The following is an 18,973-nucleotide window of genomic DNA, read 5'->3' as shown; positions in this document are numbered from 1 at the left end:
AAAAAGACCCACGCACTCGTGCATGTACTGCCGCAGAGTGCAGATATAGCGAGAGAGGAAAACGAAGAAGAAAGCCCCGATCTTCAGACCCCACACCCGCACCACGCATGCCGCTGCCGGGCCAGTCGAAGAAAATGACGGGAAGGGAACGAGAGAGGAAGGAAACCAGAGGAAAGAAGTAAAAACGCCTGCCAGTGGACTTGCTGCGTTATAAGACTCCCCCAACCAACCCCCCCGCACCCACCCATTTCCCACATCCTGGCTCCGAGCGCATGCGAGTCTGAATCAACAAAAATGCCTCCCTTGCATTCCACCCCTCCAGACCGCGTGTTCCAGTGTTTTTTAAAAAATGTTTTGTTTTTTCTCGGTATTTGTAGGGGTCCTGCGCGCGCATCAACCAGCACCCGTTGCAAACCGTTCGGAGGGAGTCGTCAGAAGATGGACCATTGCGACGAGAGAAAAGAGAAGCCTCATTTCCCCCGCGCGGTTTGGAGGGGACTGCTTTCATCATCGTGACTTCCAAATCATTTGCACTTGTGCTAATTAAGACAATTCAAAAACTCCAAGCAATAATTCGCCCTCTTCCACCGACCGGCTAACACCTGATATTCGTTGTTGTTGAGCGGATTGGGGAGAAAAGGTGAAGAGTGATTGAAGACGAGAGTTGTATGGATATGACATTTTTCTCGCTCGCGGGGGGGAATCGTCAGGCTCTCGCAGAAACTCGCTTAGTTGTGGCCCGCCTTGCGGAGCGAGTTGCTCAACCACTCAAGACCCTCGTACAGACCGTCACCGGAGGTAGCGCAGGTGGATTGGATGTACTGTTGAGCCGTTAGCGATTGGTGCCCGATAAGCGCCGTCGTCGGCGCGAGGGCGCGAAACTTACCCAGGCGCGTTGCCTAAGGCTGTGGAGGCCGAGCTTGTCGGTGATCTCGGCGGCGTTCATCGCGTTCTGCAAAACAGGTCAGCTCCATGTGCTTATCGCGGCGAGGCTGGGCGAACGTACGGGAAGATCCTGCTTGTTGGCGAAGACCAGGAGAAGAGCATCCCTCAGCTCGTCCTCGTTGAGCATGCGCTGAAGCTCCTCGCGAGCCTCCACTATGCGGTCACGGTCGTTGCTGTCGACGACGAAGATGATGCCCTGGGTGTTCTGGAAGTAATGCCTCCACAGGGGGCGGATCTTGTCCTGTCCACCGACATCCCACACGGTGAACTGAATGTTCTTGTACTCGACGGTCTCGACGTTGAAGCCTGGCGGGGTCAGTGACGAACGAGGCGAGGGCGGCGGCAGGGCTCACCAATGGTGGGGATCGTGGTGACGATTTCACCGAGCTTGAGCTTGTAGAGAATGGTCGTCTTTCCTGCGGCGTCAAGACCGACCATCAGGATTCTCATCTCCTTCTTGCCCCATAGCTTGTCGAACAGCTTCGAGAATGTGAGACCCATGGTTGCGGGTGTGGTGTCGTGTGTGCCGTAAGGGGGAGTCGGGGTGGATAAGCGGTGTATGAGGAGCCTAGAGCCTGAGCAAAGGCGACGAGCGTCAACAGTGCGACCAGAAGGAAGAGCGAAGCAGCGAGGCGTGGTTTGATGAAAATCAAATGCGATGGCTGAGCAAAGACGGCGGCGAGCAGTGGGCGTAAGCTGTCGGCGGGTCTCGACCAGAGAGCCAAAGCGAGAGCACAGGCAGGGAGAGGGCGAGCGAAGCGGGCAGGTGACAGCGCAGGCGTGGGGGGAGGCGCGAGAGGCCAGAAAATGACTTACCTGGAAAGCGGGCGGGCAGTGGCGTGTGGTTTGAAGATTGGAGAGGGTATTGGGGGGAGTGAGGGTGGTAATCGAACGGTGATGGTTGTGGTTGAAATGTCCACGGTGTTTCCTGTCGCTGGGCATGCGCACGGACCATGGGCTATCCCAATCGGGCGGGAGCGGCGAAATCCTCCACAACCAAGTCGACGCCTGCCCTGCCACCATGATGCGCTGTGGGTCATAGGGAGCCTTTGACGCCTGCGCTGCCCGCCTTTTTTCAATACCATGTACTGACACGGTATCCTCTTGACTTGTTGTAGGGCTGGTTACAAGACTCACCACTCCTTCCTGCATCATCATCACACCCGCTCCTTTTGCCAATTTCGGCCAAGTGCATTCGACCACCAGTCCACATACAGTCACCATGAAATCCTCTTCAACGTCTGCCTTGGTAATGGTACATATGTGTCCTCTTGAACAACCCGTCGCTCCTATGAAAACACTCGAAAAAATTGCAGCCTATCACCACTAGCTCCCATCCTTCCCGAAAACGACGCCACTCATTGTCATCGTCACGACCCTGCCGAGCCACCATTTTGCCCTGTCGCACGGATCATGGCCTTTGATTGACCTACGAGAAGGGGTGGCCGGTCCCTGGCCCAACGCTCGGAAAGCCGTGCGGCGCATTCCATCCCACTCCAGGTTGCTCCGTGAATTGCTCATGAGCAAAGACAATGTTGTTGTGGGCCATGACGGCGCCTGTATTCATGCAAAAGTCATGGCCACTGTAGTCGCTCCCCGACATGGCAATATCTGACCCTTCCGGCGGTGTCGACATCAACTGATCCTCTTGGCGGCGCATCATGGATGGAACAATGCTCGGGACGCCGATGAATTGACTGGTCCATTGTGCGGGTCGAAAGGGTATTGCTTCAGGATTCCATTCCCCTGGACAATGTGGCGAAGAATACAAGCCAGAGTTGCCATCATAGGAAGGCATTGTTGGTTGATGCTGCTGCTGGTTCGCTCCAGATGTCATCTAGAGCTTCGTGAGTCGCCAACCAATGCAGAAGCTGCTGATACTTACCATTTGATTTGCATGTCCAGACATGAGTGAGCTGCCTCTTGCGGAACCCATCATACTTGGATGGTCCGGACGGCGCTCCTGCGAGGAACCCTTCTTGAAAGCTTGCATCACCTTGTCCAAATTGTCTCTATGCAAGTTCCCATGTGGAAATTTACAAAGTGCATCATGAGCTAGACGAAGACAGTCGAAGGTGAACGGGTGAAACTACATCAATCAGCATGGCTCAACAGCAGCAATTTTTGGCCTGGCCTACCTGGGACATGTCCATCTGATCAGAGTGAGTGAACATTTTTGACATGTCTGCTGCCGCAGTCACGCACTCTAGTTTGTGGTTGTGCACAGCTTTTCGATCATCACGACCGTCGGCCTTTTCCATAGCGACCCAGTGGAGCTCGATTCGGGCGGCATGGAAAAGGACGCCCACAAACAGGTTGCGTGGGTCGAAGCTTCCGCACAACTTGAACTCATCAGGCAGACCGGCTTTCACGGCTTGAAGCGTTTGAAAAAGCTCGTTGTAACGTTTGAAAGAAACGTTCCAAGGGTCGTGACCGCGCTTTCCCTTTGCGTTGTGGGTCATGATTCGTCTCAGGAGACATGTCATCGCGCAGGCTCCGGCAAAAGGAGTTAGCTTTTCAGCTCCTTGGACTGTCAAAGCATACTGGAGCGGCATAGTTTCGACTTGCTCGCCGTTCTCAAAGTCCTCGTCGGACACTGGCAGGTGTGAAGTCACCTGGAGAGCAGTGAGCAAAGATTCGAAATGAATGGAGTGTAGGCTTACATCGTCCTCACGAATGGGGCTTAGCGATTCCTCATCGCAGCTCGTGTAGACGAACTCGATGAAGCAAACCCAAAAGGTTCTACGCCTCTCCTCCACTTCTCCAAAGTCGTCTGAATGATTTGCGATGCCGTATTCAACAAAGTTGGGGCCGGGGCCTTTATGAAGGCCCAGGTTGTTGCTGAGGGCCAAAGCCTCGGAGAGCCTCATGTTCGGCCCTGATCGGAAGCGATGGCGGTGCTCGTAGATGGCGATGAGCACGATGGTCTGGACGTGGGACAAGGTGTTTATGGATCCGCGGTCGTATTCCTCCTTGGCTTTGTCGTCATCCAAGCACTCTTTTGCCTGCTTATAAAATGCTTTGCTCTCCCGAGCATTGTTGGAATCCGTCGAAGCAGCAAGAGCACACATGATGTAGCGAAGGCATCTCGGAGGTCGCTCATTGACGAATGGACTGTTCAAAGACTTGAAAAATCGTGCCGAGTGGATCATCGGCATCTGCGGATGGATCTTCTTAAGTACAAATCGAGCCTGTCACTCATATCAGCTCCAGTCGAAACGAGGGCGATTTGATAATAAACTGGACACTTACAACTGCTCAATGGTCTTTTCTTGCTCTACACTTTCTTGAGGTCGCAGGAATTCTTTGCGGGCAGCCTCCGAACCTTGATAAATTGCGACGAGTAAGGTTTTGCAAAAGGCTTCCAGTCTCTTGATACGCTCATTGATATGTTCATCTCGAAATTCTTCATCATCCACCGGTTGCCTGGGGTCTTCGAGAGCAGCTTGAGAGCCTTGCAAAACCGCCCAAATCATCGACTCGTAGTACTTCACCACGTTCTGGGCCCTTTGCTTGGCCCCCGCACCTACTCCTGAATCATTACGCCCTGGCGACTCTGAATCTCTCGCATGGACGCACTTTACCTTTCTCCTTTTACATTCGTCACATGCCTTTGAAGCTCGAGCACGGGAGACAGGAGGGCTCTGTCGCTGTTGCTGCCGCGGCAAGCTGCCCAGCGACAGGGTGTTGAAATCCGGTATCGAAGGGGCCATGCCGTGGTGGTGGTGGTGGTTGTGGCGTCAAGGAACGAATGCCAAAAGCGGCGAAAACGACGGGAGCTGACGTGCAGAACGACGGAAAGATGAAGAAGGCGTCGGATGCAGTGTCATCCAAACGCCAGTCCGGCAGCCTTGGTGTAGCAGAGCCCATATATATACATGTATGCTGCAGACATGGCCGCTTTGGTATCTTCGACGACAGTGCCCGAAGAGGCGCTTGATGGGCAGCGCAAAAGCGGTTGCATGATGGAAAAGGGTACCCGATAATGCTGGAGAGCTTGCTGCTGCCTCATTTCACGTTGGCTGTAGGAAAAATTGTAGGCGTTGGTCGTGTCGATGTACAATTATGGTCCAGCGCGACAAGAGTAGTGGTACGTCAGAGCCGTCGGCTGTCGAGACGGCGCGCACGGCTCTCTCGTCGGCTCGATCTCGCCGCCATCCACCAACGCCTCGCTCGCACTTCTTCCCATCGACCCAACATGCTCGCTCTCATTGGTCCCAAACGCCCTCCCAAATCTCCAAACACCATGGGCTTGCTGCATGGCATTTTGCTTTGTCCATGTTGTGTTTGCTGGCAGGGCTGAGGACGCTTCATCTAGATGAGCTGCAGCCGCGCGCGCTTGGAACAAGTCCGGCGACTCAACTCTCTGATTCTACCGCGAGTTCGACGGCTTGACTGCTTCATCATTCACCTGCGAGTCAGAAGCTAACTGATGGTCCATCGACGAGTTCCAAGATCCGGAATGAATCCAATGCTTCCAATACTCCTACTTGATGTGAAAGGCGACGACTACACCTACCCCATATCCATCACAGCAACCCCTGCCCGTGCTAGCGCCTACCCCCTTGAGCGTATCCAGCGTCTTCGCGCCAACAACACCAAAAGAAAGCATCAACTCCTCCTTCCCGATGCAGTTCGACTGCATGTCCAGTTACACCCGTCGCCTGTCACCTCCATCTCAGTCCATCCCGAGCGGCAAGCAAACACAGCCACGCCCCACACGCCTCGCTGGACACCAATAGACCATCGCATCCGTCACATGAAATGAGACCATCACGCAAGCCCCCCGTAACCACATTGCCAGTCGGAGACGGTGCTTCTGAGCAGCACTTTGGCGATGCATTCGTTTTGGGAGAATTTCGACTTCAGACACTCATCATTGGCTGTGTGAAACTACCTTATGTACTGCTTCAGCGTAATTGGACGGACAGAGGCCTCAAGTCTGTTGTTCCATTTCCTCAACTTACAGATGTAGCACTCCGAAAGCTAGTCACGGTTTATCTGAATAGAGCGTGACAACAACCCTTCTACGAAGCCGTTATTTTCAGCATCCAGCGATTAAGAAAGGCTGATCATGGGGGGAAGGCGCCGGTGGATGCTGCTCGCTGGCCTCATGAACTGCTGCGTCTTTGGACACAAACCCAAGTGATCAAATCCCAGTCCAGGATGGATACCTTCTGCCAACGTGCCTACCATCTTGCTCACCTCATCTCCCAGGGGAATTCTTGAGGCAAAGAGCCGGCGTGCTTCCCGAGTGCCAGAGTTTCAGAGTTTCAGAGTTCCAGAGTTCCAGAGTACGTGGTGCCGCTAGCCACACCAATTGGAAACCCAACCGCCCGAAAACCCGCGATGCTTGCTTCTTTCCTGCTTCCTTTCGAGAGCACACCTATTCATAGACACTGCAGAGGAGAAGAGAAAGATGCATTTACTTTTTGAGCGGGGATGGGAATGATACGAAAACACCACACGACACCACGCCGCTCGCTCCTACTCATCCACCACCTCACCTCAACCAACCAATACACTACGTCTCTCCGTCCTCAAATCACAACCAAACCCGCTCAAACCGCTCGCTCGCTCGCTCACACGCTAACTACTTTTCTGCTGCCTGCTGTCCCCCGCTCGCTACAACGCCAATGCTGCTTGCTGACTGAGTAGAGAAACTTTGGACGACGCTCTCGCTTGATCTGCATTTTGTTCCATCATTCATTCCATTTCCATTGCCTTTGCCCACGCGCTCGCTTGCTTAGTCGAAGAGAAGAGAAAAGAGAAAAACAAAGACCCCCAAGAATGATTTCTTACTGCGTGCGTCCCAATGCTGCTGCTTGTGCATCATCCTCCGCTGTATATTACAGATAGCGATAGCCGTTTTCAGGACCACCGCTCCTTTACCTCGTTGCAGTTGTTTTAGTGATGGCTATTGCTCACGTCCGTGTCTGTCCGCGTGGCATGTAAAGGAAGCACGGAGGGGGCCAATCATCTCCGCTGCGTCGTCTTGTCGAAGCTGTTCAGGACCGTCTCTTGGACATTCTCGCCCTGCTGCCTCAGCTCCTGTGCCTCTTGCTCGACCTGCTGCGCGCGCTCCGACGACGTGGCGGCGGGGTTGGTGTTGTTGGCGCTGCCAGAAGACGCGTCCTTGTGGGAGCCGATCAAGCCGCCAATCGTCTGCGCCATCTGCTTGCCCTGGCCCTCCGAGACCTTGCCATACACCGACATGGCCGTCGCAATCATGCTGCCAATGTCGCCGACGTTGCCGGGCACGACGACGCTGGTGCCTTCCTTTGCCAGGCGGCCAAACGCCTCGACGTACTGCTCTGCAATCTTGAGGCTAACCGCGTTCTGCGCGCTGTTCTGGCCCTGCTCGATGGCGCGGGCCACCGAGTCGATGCCCGCCGCCGTCGCATTGGCCTTGAGCAGAATGGCCTCGGCCTCTCCGCTCGCCATGTTGATCTGCTCGGCCTTGAGGGCCTCGGACGCCAGAATCACACTCTGCTTGCGACCCTCGGCGATGTTGATGGCGCTCTGGCGCTGACCCTCGGACTCGAGGATCTCGGCGCGCTTGCTGCGCTCGGCCGTGACCTGGCGGTGCATGGCCTCGACGACGGGCGCCGGCGCGTGGATGTCGCGGATCTCGTACCGCAGGCACGTCACGCCCCAGTCCTGGGCCGCCTCGTTGATGGCCGCCGTGATGTTGGCGTTGAGGTTGGCCCGCTCCTTGAGCACGTGGTCGAGCGTCAACTGCCCGATTTCCGAGCGCATCGTCGTCTGCGCCAGCTGCGAGATGGCGTATTCCGCGTCCTCGACTCCGTAGCTAAGCCCCCCTCGTTAGCATCCTCCTGTCCCTATGTGTTCCATGTCCAGTATGTCTCACCTGGCTCTGTATGCGTCAAAAACACGCGTGTACAGCACGCCGTCCAGCTCCAACGTGACATTGTCCGCGGTGATGGCGCTCTGACTAGGAATCTCAATCGCGGCCTCCTTCAAGCTCTTGACGTATGCAATGCGGTCGATGAAGGGAATCAAAATGGCCAGACCGGGCTGCAGTATGCGGTCAAACTTGCCCATGCGCTCGACGATCCATGCCGTCTGCTGGGGCACGAAGCGGATGACGGTGTTGGCGGGCAGCGATTGGCGCGAGAAGAAGGTCATGGGGGCAGCATTGTTGCCGCCCGAGAGGTTGCCCAGGAGGCCCGGGTTGTTGAAGGACGACGGCGTCGAGTTGGAGAAGTGGCGGCGTGACGAGATGGCGGCGGAGGTCGGGCGGATGGTTGCGAGCGTGGTGGCTCTGGAAAGAGTCGAGGGGTTGCGCAGGGCGCGAGCCACTCCTGGCGCAGCTGTGTGGAGCAGCTTGGAAGCGGGCGCCATGTTGTCGTGGTGGAGAGCGGCGGTGGTGTTGAGAGGTGATACTCGTAGGTAGCTCGCCCGATTGACCAGACGGAAGCTCGGTCATGGAAGTCCGTCATTCGGTGCCGCCCATGATTTTCTCCGCCGCACGGACCAGTCATGCTACATGGATGTCAGGAACAGTTGACATTCTGGCACTTTCCTTGACATCCACACCAAGGCACTTGGCAATCGATTTGTACTTATTCCTTGAGTAACATGGAGATCAATTGCCGTCCAAATTCAACCCAGGCAAAATGATACGACGATCCACAAGAAGCAGCATTGCAAATTCCGAACTATGATCAATCTCAACTCAAGATGCTGGGTATCATGGCATCATATCAATCGTCAATCATGAAGAACCTCCTGCTCATGCCCGAACCAAAGTGCCCCTTCGAATCCAAAATAAAATCCCGAGCCATGATGCTTTTCCCAAATACCATCCAATGCTCGACTTGACCCCCTCCCTACAACCCCGCAATCTTCTTGAGCCAACTGCTCCCCTTCCTCTCGCCCTTGGGCCTCTCGACCGGCTGCCCATCCCACGTCCTCACACCAACTCCACCCGGCTCGTCCCACAAGACACCGCTATCCCTCTTCCTCCTGCCGCTCCCATGACCACCGCCTCCCTCGACGCTCCCGCCATCACTACTCCTGAAGCCTGCCTCATCGTCTCTCCTTCGTCTCCTCCTGCGCCTCCCACTCTCGTCATAGCCTCCCGCCGCAGCAGCAGCAGCAGGGTCGTAGAAGCGGTCGCGCTCGTCGCTGAACTTGGAGTCGCGCTTGCGTGCCGCCCGCCGTAGCTCGTGGCGATCCATGTCGTCAACGTAGTGGGAGCCGCCGACGCCAGGGTTCAGCGCCGCCGCCGCGTCGAGCGCCGCTGGCGGCGCGTCAATGATGGTTTCGGCCAAGGGGACGGGTGGCGGCGGCTCCGCGTTGACTTGGTCGACCCACGAGCGCGTCTTGTCGCTGCCGCTGGCTGCTGAGCCCGAGCCACCACCGTGGTGATGGCGGTGTGAGGACGAGCGGTGCATCGTGCCGTTGCGCGGGTCGAAGTAGTCGCGGACGGGCTCGGTGTGCGAGCGGCGGAGAGGGGAGGGCTTGAATTCGGCGTCTGCGTCTGCGGCTGCAGTTCGACGGGCTCGCCGTTCGTCGTGTCGGCGACGACGGTCGTCTCTGTCTCGCTCGTCTTCCATGCGCGTCGAGTGGCGGCGAGAATCGGTGCGTGGGCGATGCGAAGAATGGTGAGCAGAGGGCGAGTCGACTGATACACCACCGCCATGTCTGTCTCGCCGACGGGTATGGCGTTCGCGGCGCTCGCGCTCGAGCTCTGCTTGTTCGGCGGCGGCGGCCTCTTCTGCCTCGATGCGCTTGCGCTCCTCTTCAGCCTCGACACGTCGGCGCTCTTCCTTTTCTTTCCTGGCAGCGCGGCGAGCTCGCTTCTCTTCCTGCAGTCTCCGCGCTTCCATTTCCTGCTCTTCACGGAGCCGCTGCTCTTGCTGCTCCCGTTCTTTGACGCGGCGGTCCTCGAGGACCTCCTTTTCCCTGCGTCGTTCGCGCCGCGCCCGCCTGTCGGCACGGCGTGCCTCTGCTTCTTCGGGATCCGTCTCGCCGCTGCCTCCACGCGCAGGAGCAGGAGTGTCGGGGGCCAATTCGTCTTCAGACGCGGGCCGGGAGCGTTGGAGCCGTCGCTGTTCGCGTCGCAAACGCTTTGCGTAGTCTTCGTCTGCGGCCCTGGATCTCTTTCTTCTGCGGCCTTCCTCGTCCTCCCTTGAACCCCTGTACCGCCTATCCCTCTCGTCGACTTCGGGAGTTGCATTCTCCTTCTCCTTCTTCTTGGCCGAGCCCAGTCCGAACAGACCCATCAAGCCTCCACCTCCACCGTTCTCACTCTTCTTCGGAGTCTCTGTCCGCGACTCTTTGCGGTCCTTCTTCCGCCTCGACTGCGGCATGGCCGGGCCATCTCTCTCGACAAACACGGCATCATCCTCCATGACGACATCTGGACCAGCATCCTGCGCATCGACGACAATGGGAGGCTCCTCGCCATCCACGGCCACGTCCACGTGTCGCGACTTGCGTCTACTGCTCTTCCGCGGCGATGTCTCCTCTGCGCGGACAGCGTCCTCTTCTTCATCGCCAGCAGGCACACGCACCGACCGGCGGCGACTGCCTGACTCCTTGGTAGAATGACGACGCGACAAACGCGCGCGCTCAGCGGAGCGCTGCTCGCCTTCGCTGAGCCCCATCATGCGCGCCGCCTTGGACCCGACCTTTGGCTGCTCCTCGCGTTGGTCCTCGTCTTCAAACACGTCATCGTGGCGACGCGTCTTTGCCGAGCTGCGCGGCGTAGGCTCGCGCATCGATTTGCTGCGCATGGGCGTGGCGCCCCCAAAAAACGAAAAGCTGCTCGAGCGCGCCGCCGGCTTGGGGCGACTGCTGTTGCTGTTCTTGCGCTCGCCGGACCCCGAGCTCTTCGAGTCGTCTCGTTCGACCGGCTTTTCCTTTCTGCGCTCGCGCACCATGGCACCGCGGACGGGCGTGCGCGTCGCAGTCGGCGATCCGCCGTCGCCGTCTTTCTTTTTGCGCACAGTCTCGCGCACAACCGTCGGACCCGCCGTCGCGCCCCAGAAACCCCACGAGGTGCCGGCGTTTTTATCACGGATGACCTTGGGCCGTTCCTTTTTGGACGACTCGGATTTGGCGGGCTTTGTTTCAACTTCTGGCGCAGCAGGAGGTGCAGCAGGTGGGACGTTTTCGTCTTGCAGTGGGGCGGGCGGCACGACGTCGTCAGAGGGGGGCAAGTCAGATATGTTGATGGCTGGGTCGGCTTGTTCCGGTGGTTGGTCACCGTCTTCTGGCGCGGGATTGTGCGGCGGCGGCGGGGGAACGTCGATGACGACAGGCTCTGGCGCTGCTGCCTCCATTTTGCTGCCGCTTTTGCCCTTTTTCTTCTTCTCCTTTTCCTTGTCCTTTTTGCTCTTGGCTGGCGACGTCTTTTCCTTGACTACGACCTCAGGCTCGACGACCGGCTCTGGCGGCGGGGGCGGTGCAACGTCGATGAAGTCGTCTTCGGGAAATCCACCCGGAATTGGTGACAGCAAATCGTCTACCTCACCGACTGCAGCAGCGGGACCAGGTTCAGGCTCTGGCACGACGACAACGGGCGGCTCCACAGCCGTTGTGGTGGACTTTCCCTTTTTCTTGGCAGCCTTCTTTTCGGCGCGCTTCTCCTTGGGACTCTTCTTGACGTCGTCTAGCGGAGGAGCAGTCGCGTCGGCCCAAACGTCTGCGTCGGGGTTGTCGAACGCGTTCTCGTGGGCAGATATTTGCGGTGGCAGGGATGGCTCGTGATCTGGTGGTGGTGGTGGCGCATCGGCGTGAGGCAGCAGCTCGTTCGGGTCCTGAGCAAACGCAACGGGTGGCACGGGCGGCGCCTCGAACGCTTTGAGTCGATCTGCAATCTTGCCGCTCTTCTTTTTCAGTTTGCGCTCGCTGCCTGGCGACGTTGGAGCAGCTGTAGAAACAGGGTCCGGGTCGCCAGCAGGTTGCAGTGGTACGTGTGCTTCCCCGCCGACGTCGTCTGGCCACGCCCACTCCGAGCCACCGTGACCATGGCCGTCGACTGCGAATGGGTCAGCACCGCTCAGCCCTAAACCTGTGGTCGCTGCATCCACGCCGCCCGTGTCAGCTGCCACAACCGCCGGCACTTCGCTGTTCGTCTTGGCGGCCTTGCTGTCTTTGCTTTTTTTCGTCTTCTTTAGAGATACGCCCCAGAAGCCGCCCGCGCCGGTCGAGCTCGCTCCCCACGCGTCTCCGCGGTCCACCTTGGGCGACGTCTTGGTCGAGCCTGTCCCCGCTGCTGGCGGCTGATCGTCGACGGCGGGTACGGGAGCATCCGCCGTCAAAGGGTCTGACACGCCAGGGTCTGGCACGTGCTCGGGTTCCGCTGCTGGCGGAGCGGGAGCTTCGACGACGGGAACGACTTCCTTGGCACCTTTTTTCTGTTTCCGTTTGTCCTTTTTGGACGCGGGTGACGTCTTCGCTGCCGCGGCCTCTTCCTCTGCCTTTTTCTTTGCTTCTTCATCGGCGATGCGGGCTTCCTCTTCCACCTGGATGCGAGCGGCTTCTGCCTCCTCTTCGGCCTTCCGCAGGGTCTCTTGCTCCTCGGCCTCTCTGGCAGCCTGTTCCTCTGCTTCTCGAGCTGCCTTTTCCGCGGCTTCCTTCTCCTTTTTCTCCTGCTTCTCCCTTTCCTTCTTCTCCTTCTCGAGCTCCTTCTTAGTCTTTTTCTTCGTCGACGACGAGCCCCAGAGACTCCAGCCCGTCGACTTTTCTTCCACCTTCTTGTCCTCGGCCGCGGCGTCGGGCGCTGGCTCTGTTATTCCATCTGTCTCGATGGGCTCTGCTGCAGTGTCCTCACCTTTTGTTTCCTCAGTTTTTGGCTGCTCTGGCTCTTCGGTCGCAGGAGGTGGAGCTTCGACAGGGGGCTCCACGACCTCCTTACCCTTTTTACCCTTCTTCCCTTTCTTGGTAGAAACTGGTGTAAACCACGCATCTTCGGCGGGCGGTGCCTCGATGGCGAGCGGATCAGGGGCCGGCGGGGGTGGGACGACCTGGTCGTGATTTTCTGCAGTTGTTTCCATCTCGCCAGGGGGTGTGGGGGCAGGCGGGAAATCCCACGCGCTCGCACCAACTGTGCCTGCTTTCTTGCCCTTCTTATTTTTCTTGCCGGTGCCGAAACCCCACACGCCCCAGCCGGTCGAAGCCTCTTCCTCGCCACCGTCCGCGTGGCCATCAGGCTGCTGCACATCAGCCGCCGACGCGGCCAGGGGGTCGTTGTCGTGAGTCACATCGTCCGCGGCGCCGCTCTTGTCCGCACCCTTCTTTTTCTTGTCTTTTTTGCCGACACTCCACACGTCTGCGGCATTGTCGTCGCCGTTGGTCGCTGCGGCTTTCGGCTCGTCGACCCCGTCTGGCTGCACCATGGGAACGTCGTCGAAGCCCGTCGGAGCGGCCTGCTGGCCCTTTTTCTTCTTTTTGTCCTTCTTCGACGTGCCCCACGAAAAGGACCAGTCGTTCGGGTCATCTACCGGATCGGCGACGGCAGGGGGCGGCGCGGGGGCTGGCGGAAGCGGTTCCTCGGTTGACTTGTCGCCTTTGCCTTTTTTCTTCTTGTCTTTCTTCGACGATGGCGAGGCCCATTCGTCATCTGCGTTGGCTTCGACCGGCGTGACCAGCGGCTGTGCTGCGTCGTCGACAGGAGGTTCGGGTGCGGCTGGCATGTCGACGGAGGGCGGTTCGATCGTCTCTGCACCCCCTTTACCCTTTTTCTTTTTCTTATCCTTCTTCGACACGGTGCCCCATCCACCCCATTCATCCTCCGCAGCGGCTGGCTCAGGTGCGGGAGGCGCCTCGACGACGGGCTCGGGTTCAGGTTCCGGGGTTGGATCAGCCAACTTGCCCTTCTTGCCCTTTTTCTTATCCTTCTTGGACACGGCGGTGCCCCACTCATCGTCGGCGTTGGCTTCGGTCGGCGCGGCGGTCGCGGTCGTGGCGGCGGCTTGATTTTCAGTGAGTTCAGGCTGCGCTTCATTGGCTGCGTCGTCCAAAGCAGGCGCGTCTAAAGCAGCATCGTCCAAATCAAGCGCGTCTAAAGCAGCATCGTCTAAAGCAGGAGCATCGAAATCATGAACAGGAGGAGGTGGTGGTACATCGTCTGAAGCAGCTGCAACAACTGGCGCCGTGTCTTGCTCTGAATCCACACTCTTACCTTTGCCTTTCTTCTTGTCTTTCTTGCCAGTGCTGACGGTCCACTCGTCATCAGGATCCGCCTCCGCGGGCGCAGGTTCGGTCGTCGCCGGTGTTGGATCGGCCGTCGTCGTCTGGTCGATGAGAGCGGCCGCTGCCGTTGCTTGCGCCGCCTTCTTCGCAGCCTTCTTCTTGTCCTTTTTGCTCAATGCTGGTCCCCATCCTCCCCACTCGTCATCAGGGTTCGTCTCGGCTGGCGGCGGCGCCGCAGGTTCTGGCGGGGCTTCGACAACAGGTTCTGGAGCAATAGGGATGGGCGGATCCTCGACGGCGAGGGCATTTGCACCCTTTTTGCCCTTCTTCTTGTCCTTCTTGCTGCCCACCGTGCCCCAGCCTCCCCACTCGTCTTCGGGCTTGGCCTCTGTCGCTGCTCCCGCCCCGCCGAATCCAAAGTCGAAGCCCGTGTTGATTTTGTTGCCGGTGCCAAAGCTTCCCCACGCGGTGCTCGCGTCGGCCGCATCTTTGGCGGCGTCGGTCTTCTTGTCGTCCTTGGAGCCGTTGAGACCGCCGCCCCAGTCCGTCGTCGGCGCGCCCCAGCTGAAGGCGCCAAAACCCGTCGAGGGCTTGTTGTCGGCGCCGCCGAACGAAAGATCGATCTTTGGCGCGTCGTTGCCCAGGTTAATCGAGTCAAAGGTCATGTCGCCGCCGCTGTCGACCTTGGCAGCCGGTGGAGGAGCTGGCGCAACGGGGTCTGGGGCACTGTTCTATTTCTGGTCGTCAGACGGTGACAAGCGTTGGAAAGATTTGCAAGCTGACGCAGGTGTGCTGCCTGCTGTCCCACGGTTGCGCGTTTGGAGCGCAATCGCCACCGGCACGTGGTGGGCTTGCACAAGCAAGCCAGACTACGTTGCTCGGCAGCTTTTCACCAAGCGGTGGAGGTTGAACGCTTTGTGGTTCTTGCTTCACATGTGCTTCAACTCTCGTCGTCGCCCGAGAAAGCAAGACGAGGAGCATTCAAGCCCATGAACGCACATCAACACTGAGCATGCAACCACCTGCCCGCCTGCTCCTCACGTAACCATGCCTTCAAACAAAAGTGGAAAACTAAACTCACCTTTCCCTTCTTCCCCTTCTTCTTTTTGCCAACCGTGCCCCACTCATCATCCGGATTAGCATCCGCAGGCGCCGGATCAGCAGGCGGATCATCGCCAGGCATGGCAGCGCCAGCATCACCACCACCATCCTCCGCCGGTGGCTCTTCCTCCTTTGGCTTGTCCTCTTCCTCATCATCCAGCATAGCAAAGGGGGTTTTCTTCTTTGCCTTCTTTTTCGCTTTCTTGCCGGCCGGCGCCATGTTCCAATCGTCATCGTCGTCCTTTTTGTCGTCGCCGCCGCCGCCGTTGTTGTCGTCTCCTCCTCCACCATCTCCACCTCCTCCTGCATCGCCGTTGGGTGCTTCGCCTGCACCGCCGCCGTCGCCGTCGTTCTTCTTGCCCTCGTCGTCCGAGTCGGCCCACGAGGCTAGCACCTGCTTTTTCTTCTTCTTGCCCTTGTGCTCACGCACGCCATGGGTGGTTGAGAAGTCGAGGAGAGGTTTAGATGCGAGTGTACCCCAGAAAAACTCATCGTCTTGCCTCTGTTCGGACTGCGGCTTTGTGGAGGCATGGGCGGTGTATGGCGGGGGCGCGTCGGAATCGACAGTTTCTAGCTTCGCCGTCGCCAACGCGTCGCTGGCCGTGTAGTCAGGCGGCGCGTCATCCAGCGTGTCTTCGTAGCTCGGCGGCGCGTCCGGATGCGCAACGACAGGCCGGAAAAACGGCGCGAGCAAGTCTCTTCGCGCGGCCTTGGACCAGCCCTCCGCACGTTGCGAGGGCAATGCTTCTCCATCCACCCGTTCCAATTCCTTTCCACAAGTCACCAATGTCGTCGTCCACTGTTGTTCGCGCAGGGACCCGGCATCTCCACGCTCGGCCAGCGGCCGTGGCGCAGCTCGCAGACTGGCCAGTCCCTGCGCGGGCTGCTGGCTGTGGTGGGCCAGGGTACCCGGTGGCGCCGCGGGAACCGCGCGACAGACGTCAAATATCGGCATCGCCATCGATGTATTTCACCGCCGAAGAAGGCGAGTTAAGGGGAAAAACGCGCACAAAGATCGATGCAATAGAGCGTATAGAGGCGTTGGCGGACATGGAGTCTGAGGAAGAGCGCGCGAGTTGGTGGTTGAAAGCGCGCGCGAGCGAGCGCAAATGATGCGCAAACAGGAAGGGAGGCAGGCGCGCGAGGTTGAGATTGGTTTGGCCGCGACGGATCGATCGGAGGCAATTATGCGCGGACGAGTGTGCGTGCGATGTGAGAGAAATTTCTGTAAGACTGTGACCTTGGAGGGCCCGAGACGACGCAGCGAGCGCAATGCGCTTGCAGTCGAGCAACGCGCCCAGGGAGGCGACACAGGTAGAAACTGCTCGGCTCTGAGTGTCTTGTCGGATTTTTCCGTCCCTCTGGAAGTTTTGTACCAAGAGACTTTCCTCTCCCTATTCCCTTGTTGGAGATAAGAAGGTCCGGCCAGGGTCCAGCAAAATATGCTCAGAGCTAGCGGCGGAACGAGATCAAGGGAACGAGCAAGGTACGAAAAGGTAGGTCAGCCGGTGTATGTAGATCCGGCCAGGACAGGCAAGCAGATTCCGAACGGTAAGTACGGTAATAAAACTCGGAGTTCGAAAGAGAGAAAAGGGCGTCTCCAGAAATGTGTAACTGGAACGTTAGCAACCCAGCGTGTCGGGAGCGATTGTGGGAGGGAGAGGTAAAAAATAAAATATGTGCGGCAAAGCCCAGCCTGCTCTCGACGCAAATCCGGGCGGTCAAGTTTGTACAGCAAAATATGTGCTTGAGCAGACAGGCGCGGAAATATGGACCAGACCAGGCGGAGGTGGGAGAAGAATCAGACAATTATTGTGCCTCCGCACTCCTTTTTCTCAAAAACGTATGTCCAGATATCGAGGTCCGTTCCGTCGTTTGCATTGGCGGGGTCCCGACCTACCGCAGCTTCATGCAGCTTAGGCGCGTTACGCAGAAAATCTCCCTGGCGTGAGGCTTTGCTGCTTTGCGGCCAGCCAGGCAGCTCGTTTGGTGGGAGCGCAGCTGGATGGTCACGAGCCGGGCCAAACAGGAGCCAGAATGCGACGGCTGCGAGCTCGTTGGACGGCCCTCGTCTGGTGGTGATTGTTGTGACGAATAGCTATGGCTGTACGGCGCGATAATGTAGACCAGCCAGCGCCGGGATCATGCAAGATTCGGCGGCGAGGGTGTGAGAGCGTGGTTGTGCAATTGTAGGCGTTTGCGGTCCCCCAGTCGAGTGTTGGTTCGGATAGATGATGGCAATGGGAAAGACGAGTGTGGTGGACGTAAAGTATTTCCAGCACAGTCAAACCCAAGGCGGGACAAGAAGATGAAGTAACGACGACAAGAGAGATAAAAGTGGAGAGCGGCAACCAGAGTTTTGCGACTAAATGGTTAGGTGCATCTTGCAGCTGCAGGTTGGGGCTGGGAACAAGGGCTTTGTGTCGTCGGCAAGGAGAGTCAGTCTAGCAGTGAGTTTGGTCTCGAGAGAACAACGTCCCGAACGACTTGTTGTATCTTTAAGATGGTTAGCCTCGTGAATACTTTGTCATAGTCGTTGGAGTGGCCGGCTTGCCAGCCCAATTCTTCTCCTCGTCTGCTCATCCGGTCGGCTCTCATCTCGTGCATATGCACTTGGGAGTCTGCAGGCACGCTTGCTCGCGTCCAACCAACCCGCCGCCGCTCACGACAGAGCGACGAATCGCCTGACGCCGACAATCGAAGAGACCCTGTTCAAAAAACACCGACTCGTTCGCCGCCTTTTCCAATGACACACTGCCATCTCTGTCAGCCTCAATTGAGCCTCGAGAATTCTTCATGTTCCTCGTACCCGAGCCGCCCCGGCCAGTCGTCGTGTAGTACCGATGAAGAACTCAATCATCCGTCAACGGTTTTGGGCTGCCTGCCTGCCTGCCTGCGATGCATCGATGCATTGTCCGCCGCCGCTGCCAATGTCGTTGTTGCAAACGCTCACCGCATCTCTGCCAGATGCCAGTCACCCTGGTCCCGGTCACAGTAGTAGTGGGTGCAGGTCCGAAGAAGGCGAGCCTTCGGGCGAATGGCGAGCCAACCTGCATAAGGATGGCGAGCCCTGCGAACCAATGGCGAAGACTGCGAGCCGTGGCTCTGCGGCTGTCATGGCCGCCGCCACGCCAGGCCCCGCAGCATCTGCATCGCAGCGCAGTGCAGTGCGTCAATGTTGGGTCGCCGGTGACGGATGACGGACGGGGCGGACAGTGAAAGCCTGAGAGCTTCTGGTCCAGATTCACCGCCGCCAAGCGCCCGCCGCTAGCGATGTGTGGGCGACTAGTCCACCACCATGTCACCACGACTGCCTACATGGCATTGCATGACAGACCGACTGATTGACAGACACTGACGGGCAGATGGACAGCGGCGGAAAAGGCTGGCTCCGCTGCATCTTTGCGCTTGTCGCGTGGTCCAGTCGGTCGAGTCTGGAGTCCATTTGGCTCAACACCTCACCTCACCTTCTGCTGCTGCTCATACAGTATGCGCTGCAATGCGGTACAACATCAACAACAACCTGCACCTCCTCTTCTGACCCCCTCCAGCGAGCGTCCAGATCATGCAATGACTCGACAAATTTTCTCTGTACAGCAACGGCGGTCTCGCAGTCTAGAAATAAGTCTTCCATTTTTGTCTCGCTCCACTCTTAGATACGGATATTCGTCTCTGTGTCAACACTCGACTGCAGTCTGCAACAACGACTAAACAAAACAATCGCATGCGTACATACGTAGGATGCACGCAGTAGGTATAT

At 58.1% G+C, this 18,973-nt stretch overlaps 5 protein-coding genes across 5 annotated transcripts; all 5 read right to left on the bottom strand.

Moving 5' to 3' along the window:
• Positions 1 to 238: 238 nt before the first annotated feature.
• BKA78DRAFT_310658 (ADP-ribosylation factor family-domain-containing protein) lies at positions 239 to 1,835 on the bottom strand. Its single transcript, XM_066888141.1, has 4 exons — positions 1,299 to 1,835; positions 1,007 to 1,251; positions 887 to 952; positions 239 to 821 (listed from the first exon to the last, which is right to left on the bottom strand). Exons 1-4 carry the CDS (start codon positions 1,444 to 1,446, stop codon positions 729 to 731), a joined length of 552 nt encoding a protein of 183 aa, XP_066745016.1. The 5' UTR covers positions 1,447 to 1,835; the 3' UTR covers positions 239 to 728.
• Positions 1,836 to 2,271: 436 nt separating this feature from the next.
• Positions 2,272 to 4,356, bottom strand: BKA78DRAFT_110179 (uncharacterized protein). Its single transcript, XM_066882245.1, has 4 exons — positions 4,198 to 4,356; positions 3,084 to 4,136; positions 2,831 to 3,034; positions 2,272 to 2,782 (listed from the first exon to the last, which is right to left on the bottom strand). Exons 2-4 carry the CDS (start codon positions 4,101 to 4,103, stop codon positions 2,375 to 2,377), a joined length of 1,632 nt encoding a protein of 543 aa, XP_066745015.1. The 5' UTR covers positions 4,104 to 4,136; positions 4,198 to 4,356; the 3' UTR covers positions 2,272 to 2,374.
• Positions 4,357 to 6,921: 2,565 nt separating this feature from the next.
• Positions 6,922 to 8,310, bottom strand: BKA78DRAFT_249430 (uncharacterized protein; the record flags this gene model as incomplete). Its single annotated transcript, XM_066884470.1, has 2 exons — positions 6,922 to 7,756; positions 7,817 to 8,310. The coding sequence occupies 2 exons, from the start codon at positions 8,308 to 8,310 to the stop codon at positions 6,922 to 6,924; spliced, it is 1,329 nt and encodes a 442-aa protein (XP_066745014.1).
• Positions 8,311 to 8,530: 220 nt separating this feature from the next.
• BKA78DRAFT_310651 (uncharacterized protein) lies at positions 8,531 to 11,620 on the bottom strand. The gene has a single exon (XM_066888140.1). The coding sequence runs from the start codon at positions 11,256 to 11,258 to the stop codon at positions 8,799 to 8,801; it is 2,460 nt and encodes an 819-aa protein (XP_066745013.1). The 5' UTR covers positions 11,259 to 11,620; the 3' UTR covers positions 8,531 to 8,798.
• A 3,492-nt stretch (positions 11,621 to 15,112) lies between these two features.
• Positions 15,113 to 16,174, bottom strand: BKA78DRAFT_294320 (uncharacterized protein; the record flags this gene model as incomplete). The annotated part of the gene is made up of 1 exon (XM_066886325.1): positions 15,113 to 16,174. The coding sequence occupies one exon, from the start codon at positions 16,172 to 16,174 to the stop codon at positions 15,113 to 15,115; it is 1,062 nt and encodes a 353-aa protein (XP_066745012.1).
• Positions 16,175 to 18,973: the final 2,799 nt, after the last annotated feature.

Source organism: Phyllosticta capitalensis, assembly GCF_038381095.1.
Source record: "Phyllosticta capitalensis strain CBS 128856 chromosome Unknown BKA78scaffold_4, whole genome shotgun sequence".
Taxonomy (NCBI): Eukaryota; Fungi; Ascomycota; class Dothideomycetes; order Botryosphaeriales; family Phyllostictaceae; genus Phyllosticta; species Phyllosticta capitalensis.
The sequence above is the reverse complement of the archived record's forward strand: the minus strand, read 5'-3'. Positions and strand labels throughout refer to the sequence as shown.

What these genes read in the sequence shown, in the direction of transcription:
- BKA78DRAFT_310651 (XM_066888140.1), bottom strand. Translation starts at nt 11,258, where the DNA reads ATGGAGGCAGCAGCGCCAGAGCCTGTCGTCATCGACGTTCCCCCGCCG.
- BKA78DRAFT_110179 (XM_066882245.1), bottom strand. Translation starts at nt 4,103, where the DNA reads ATGCCGATGATCCACTCGGCACGATTTTTCAAGTCTTTGAACAGTCCA. An exon ending in ATCAGATGGACATGTCCCAG is followed by an intron (nt 3,035 to 3,083) that starts GTAGGCCAGGCC and finishes TGATTGATGTAG; the next exon opens with TTTCACCCGTTCACCTTCGA. An exon ending in CTGGACATGCAAATCAAATG is followed by an intron (nt 2,783 to 2,830) that starts GTAAGTATCAGC and finishes ACGAAGCTCTAG; the next exon opens with ATGACATCTGGAGCGAACCA.
- BKA78DRAFT_310658 (XM_066888141.1), bottom strand. Translation starts at nt 1,446, where the DNA reads ATGGGTCTCACATTCTCGAAGCTGTTCGACAAGCTATGGGGCAAGAAG. An exon ending in CCAACAAGCAGGATCTTCCC is followed by an intron (nt 953 to 1,006) that starts GTACGTTCGCCC and finishes CCTGTTTTGCAG; the next exon opens with AACGCGATGAACGCCGCCGA. An exon ending in GCCTTAGGCAACGCGCCTGG is followed by an intron (nt 822 to 886) that starts GTAAGTTTCGCG and finishes ACGGCTCAACAG; the next exon opens with TACATCCAATCCACCTGCGC.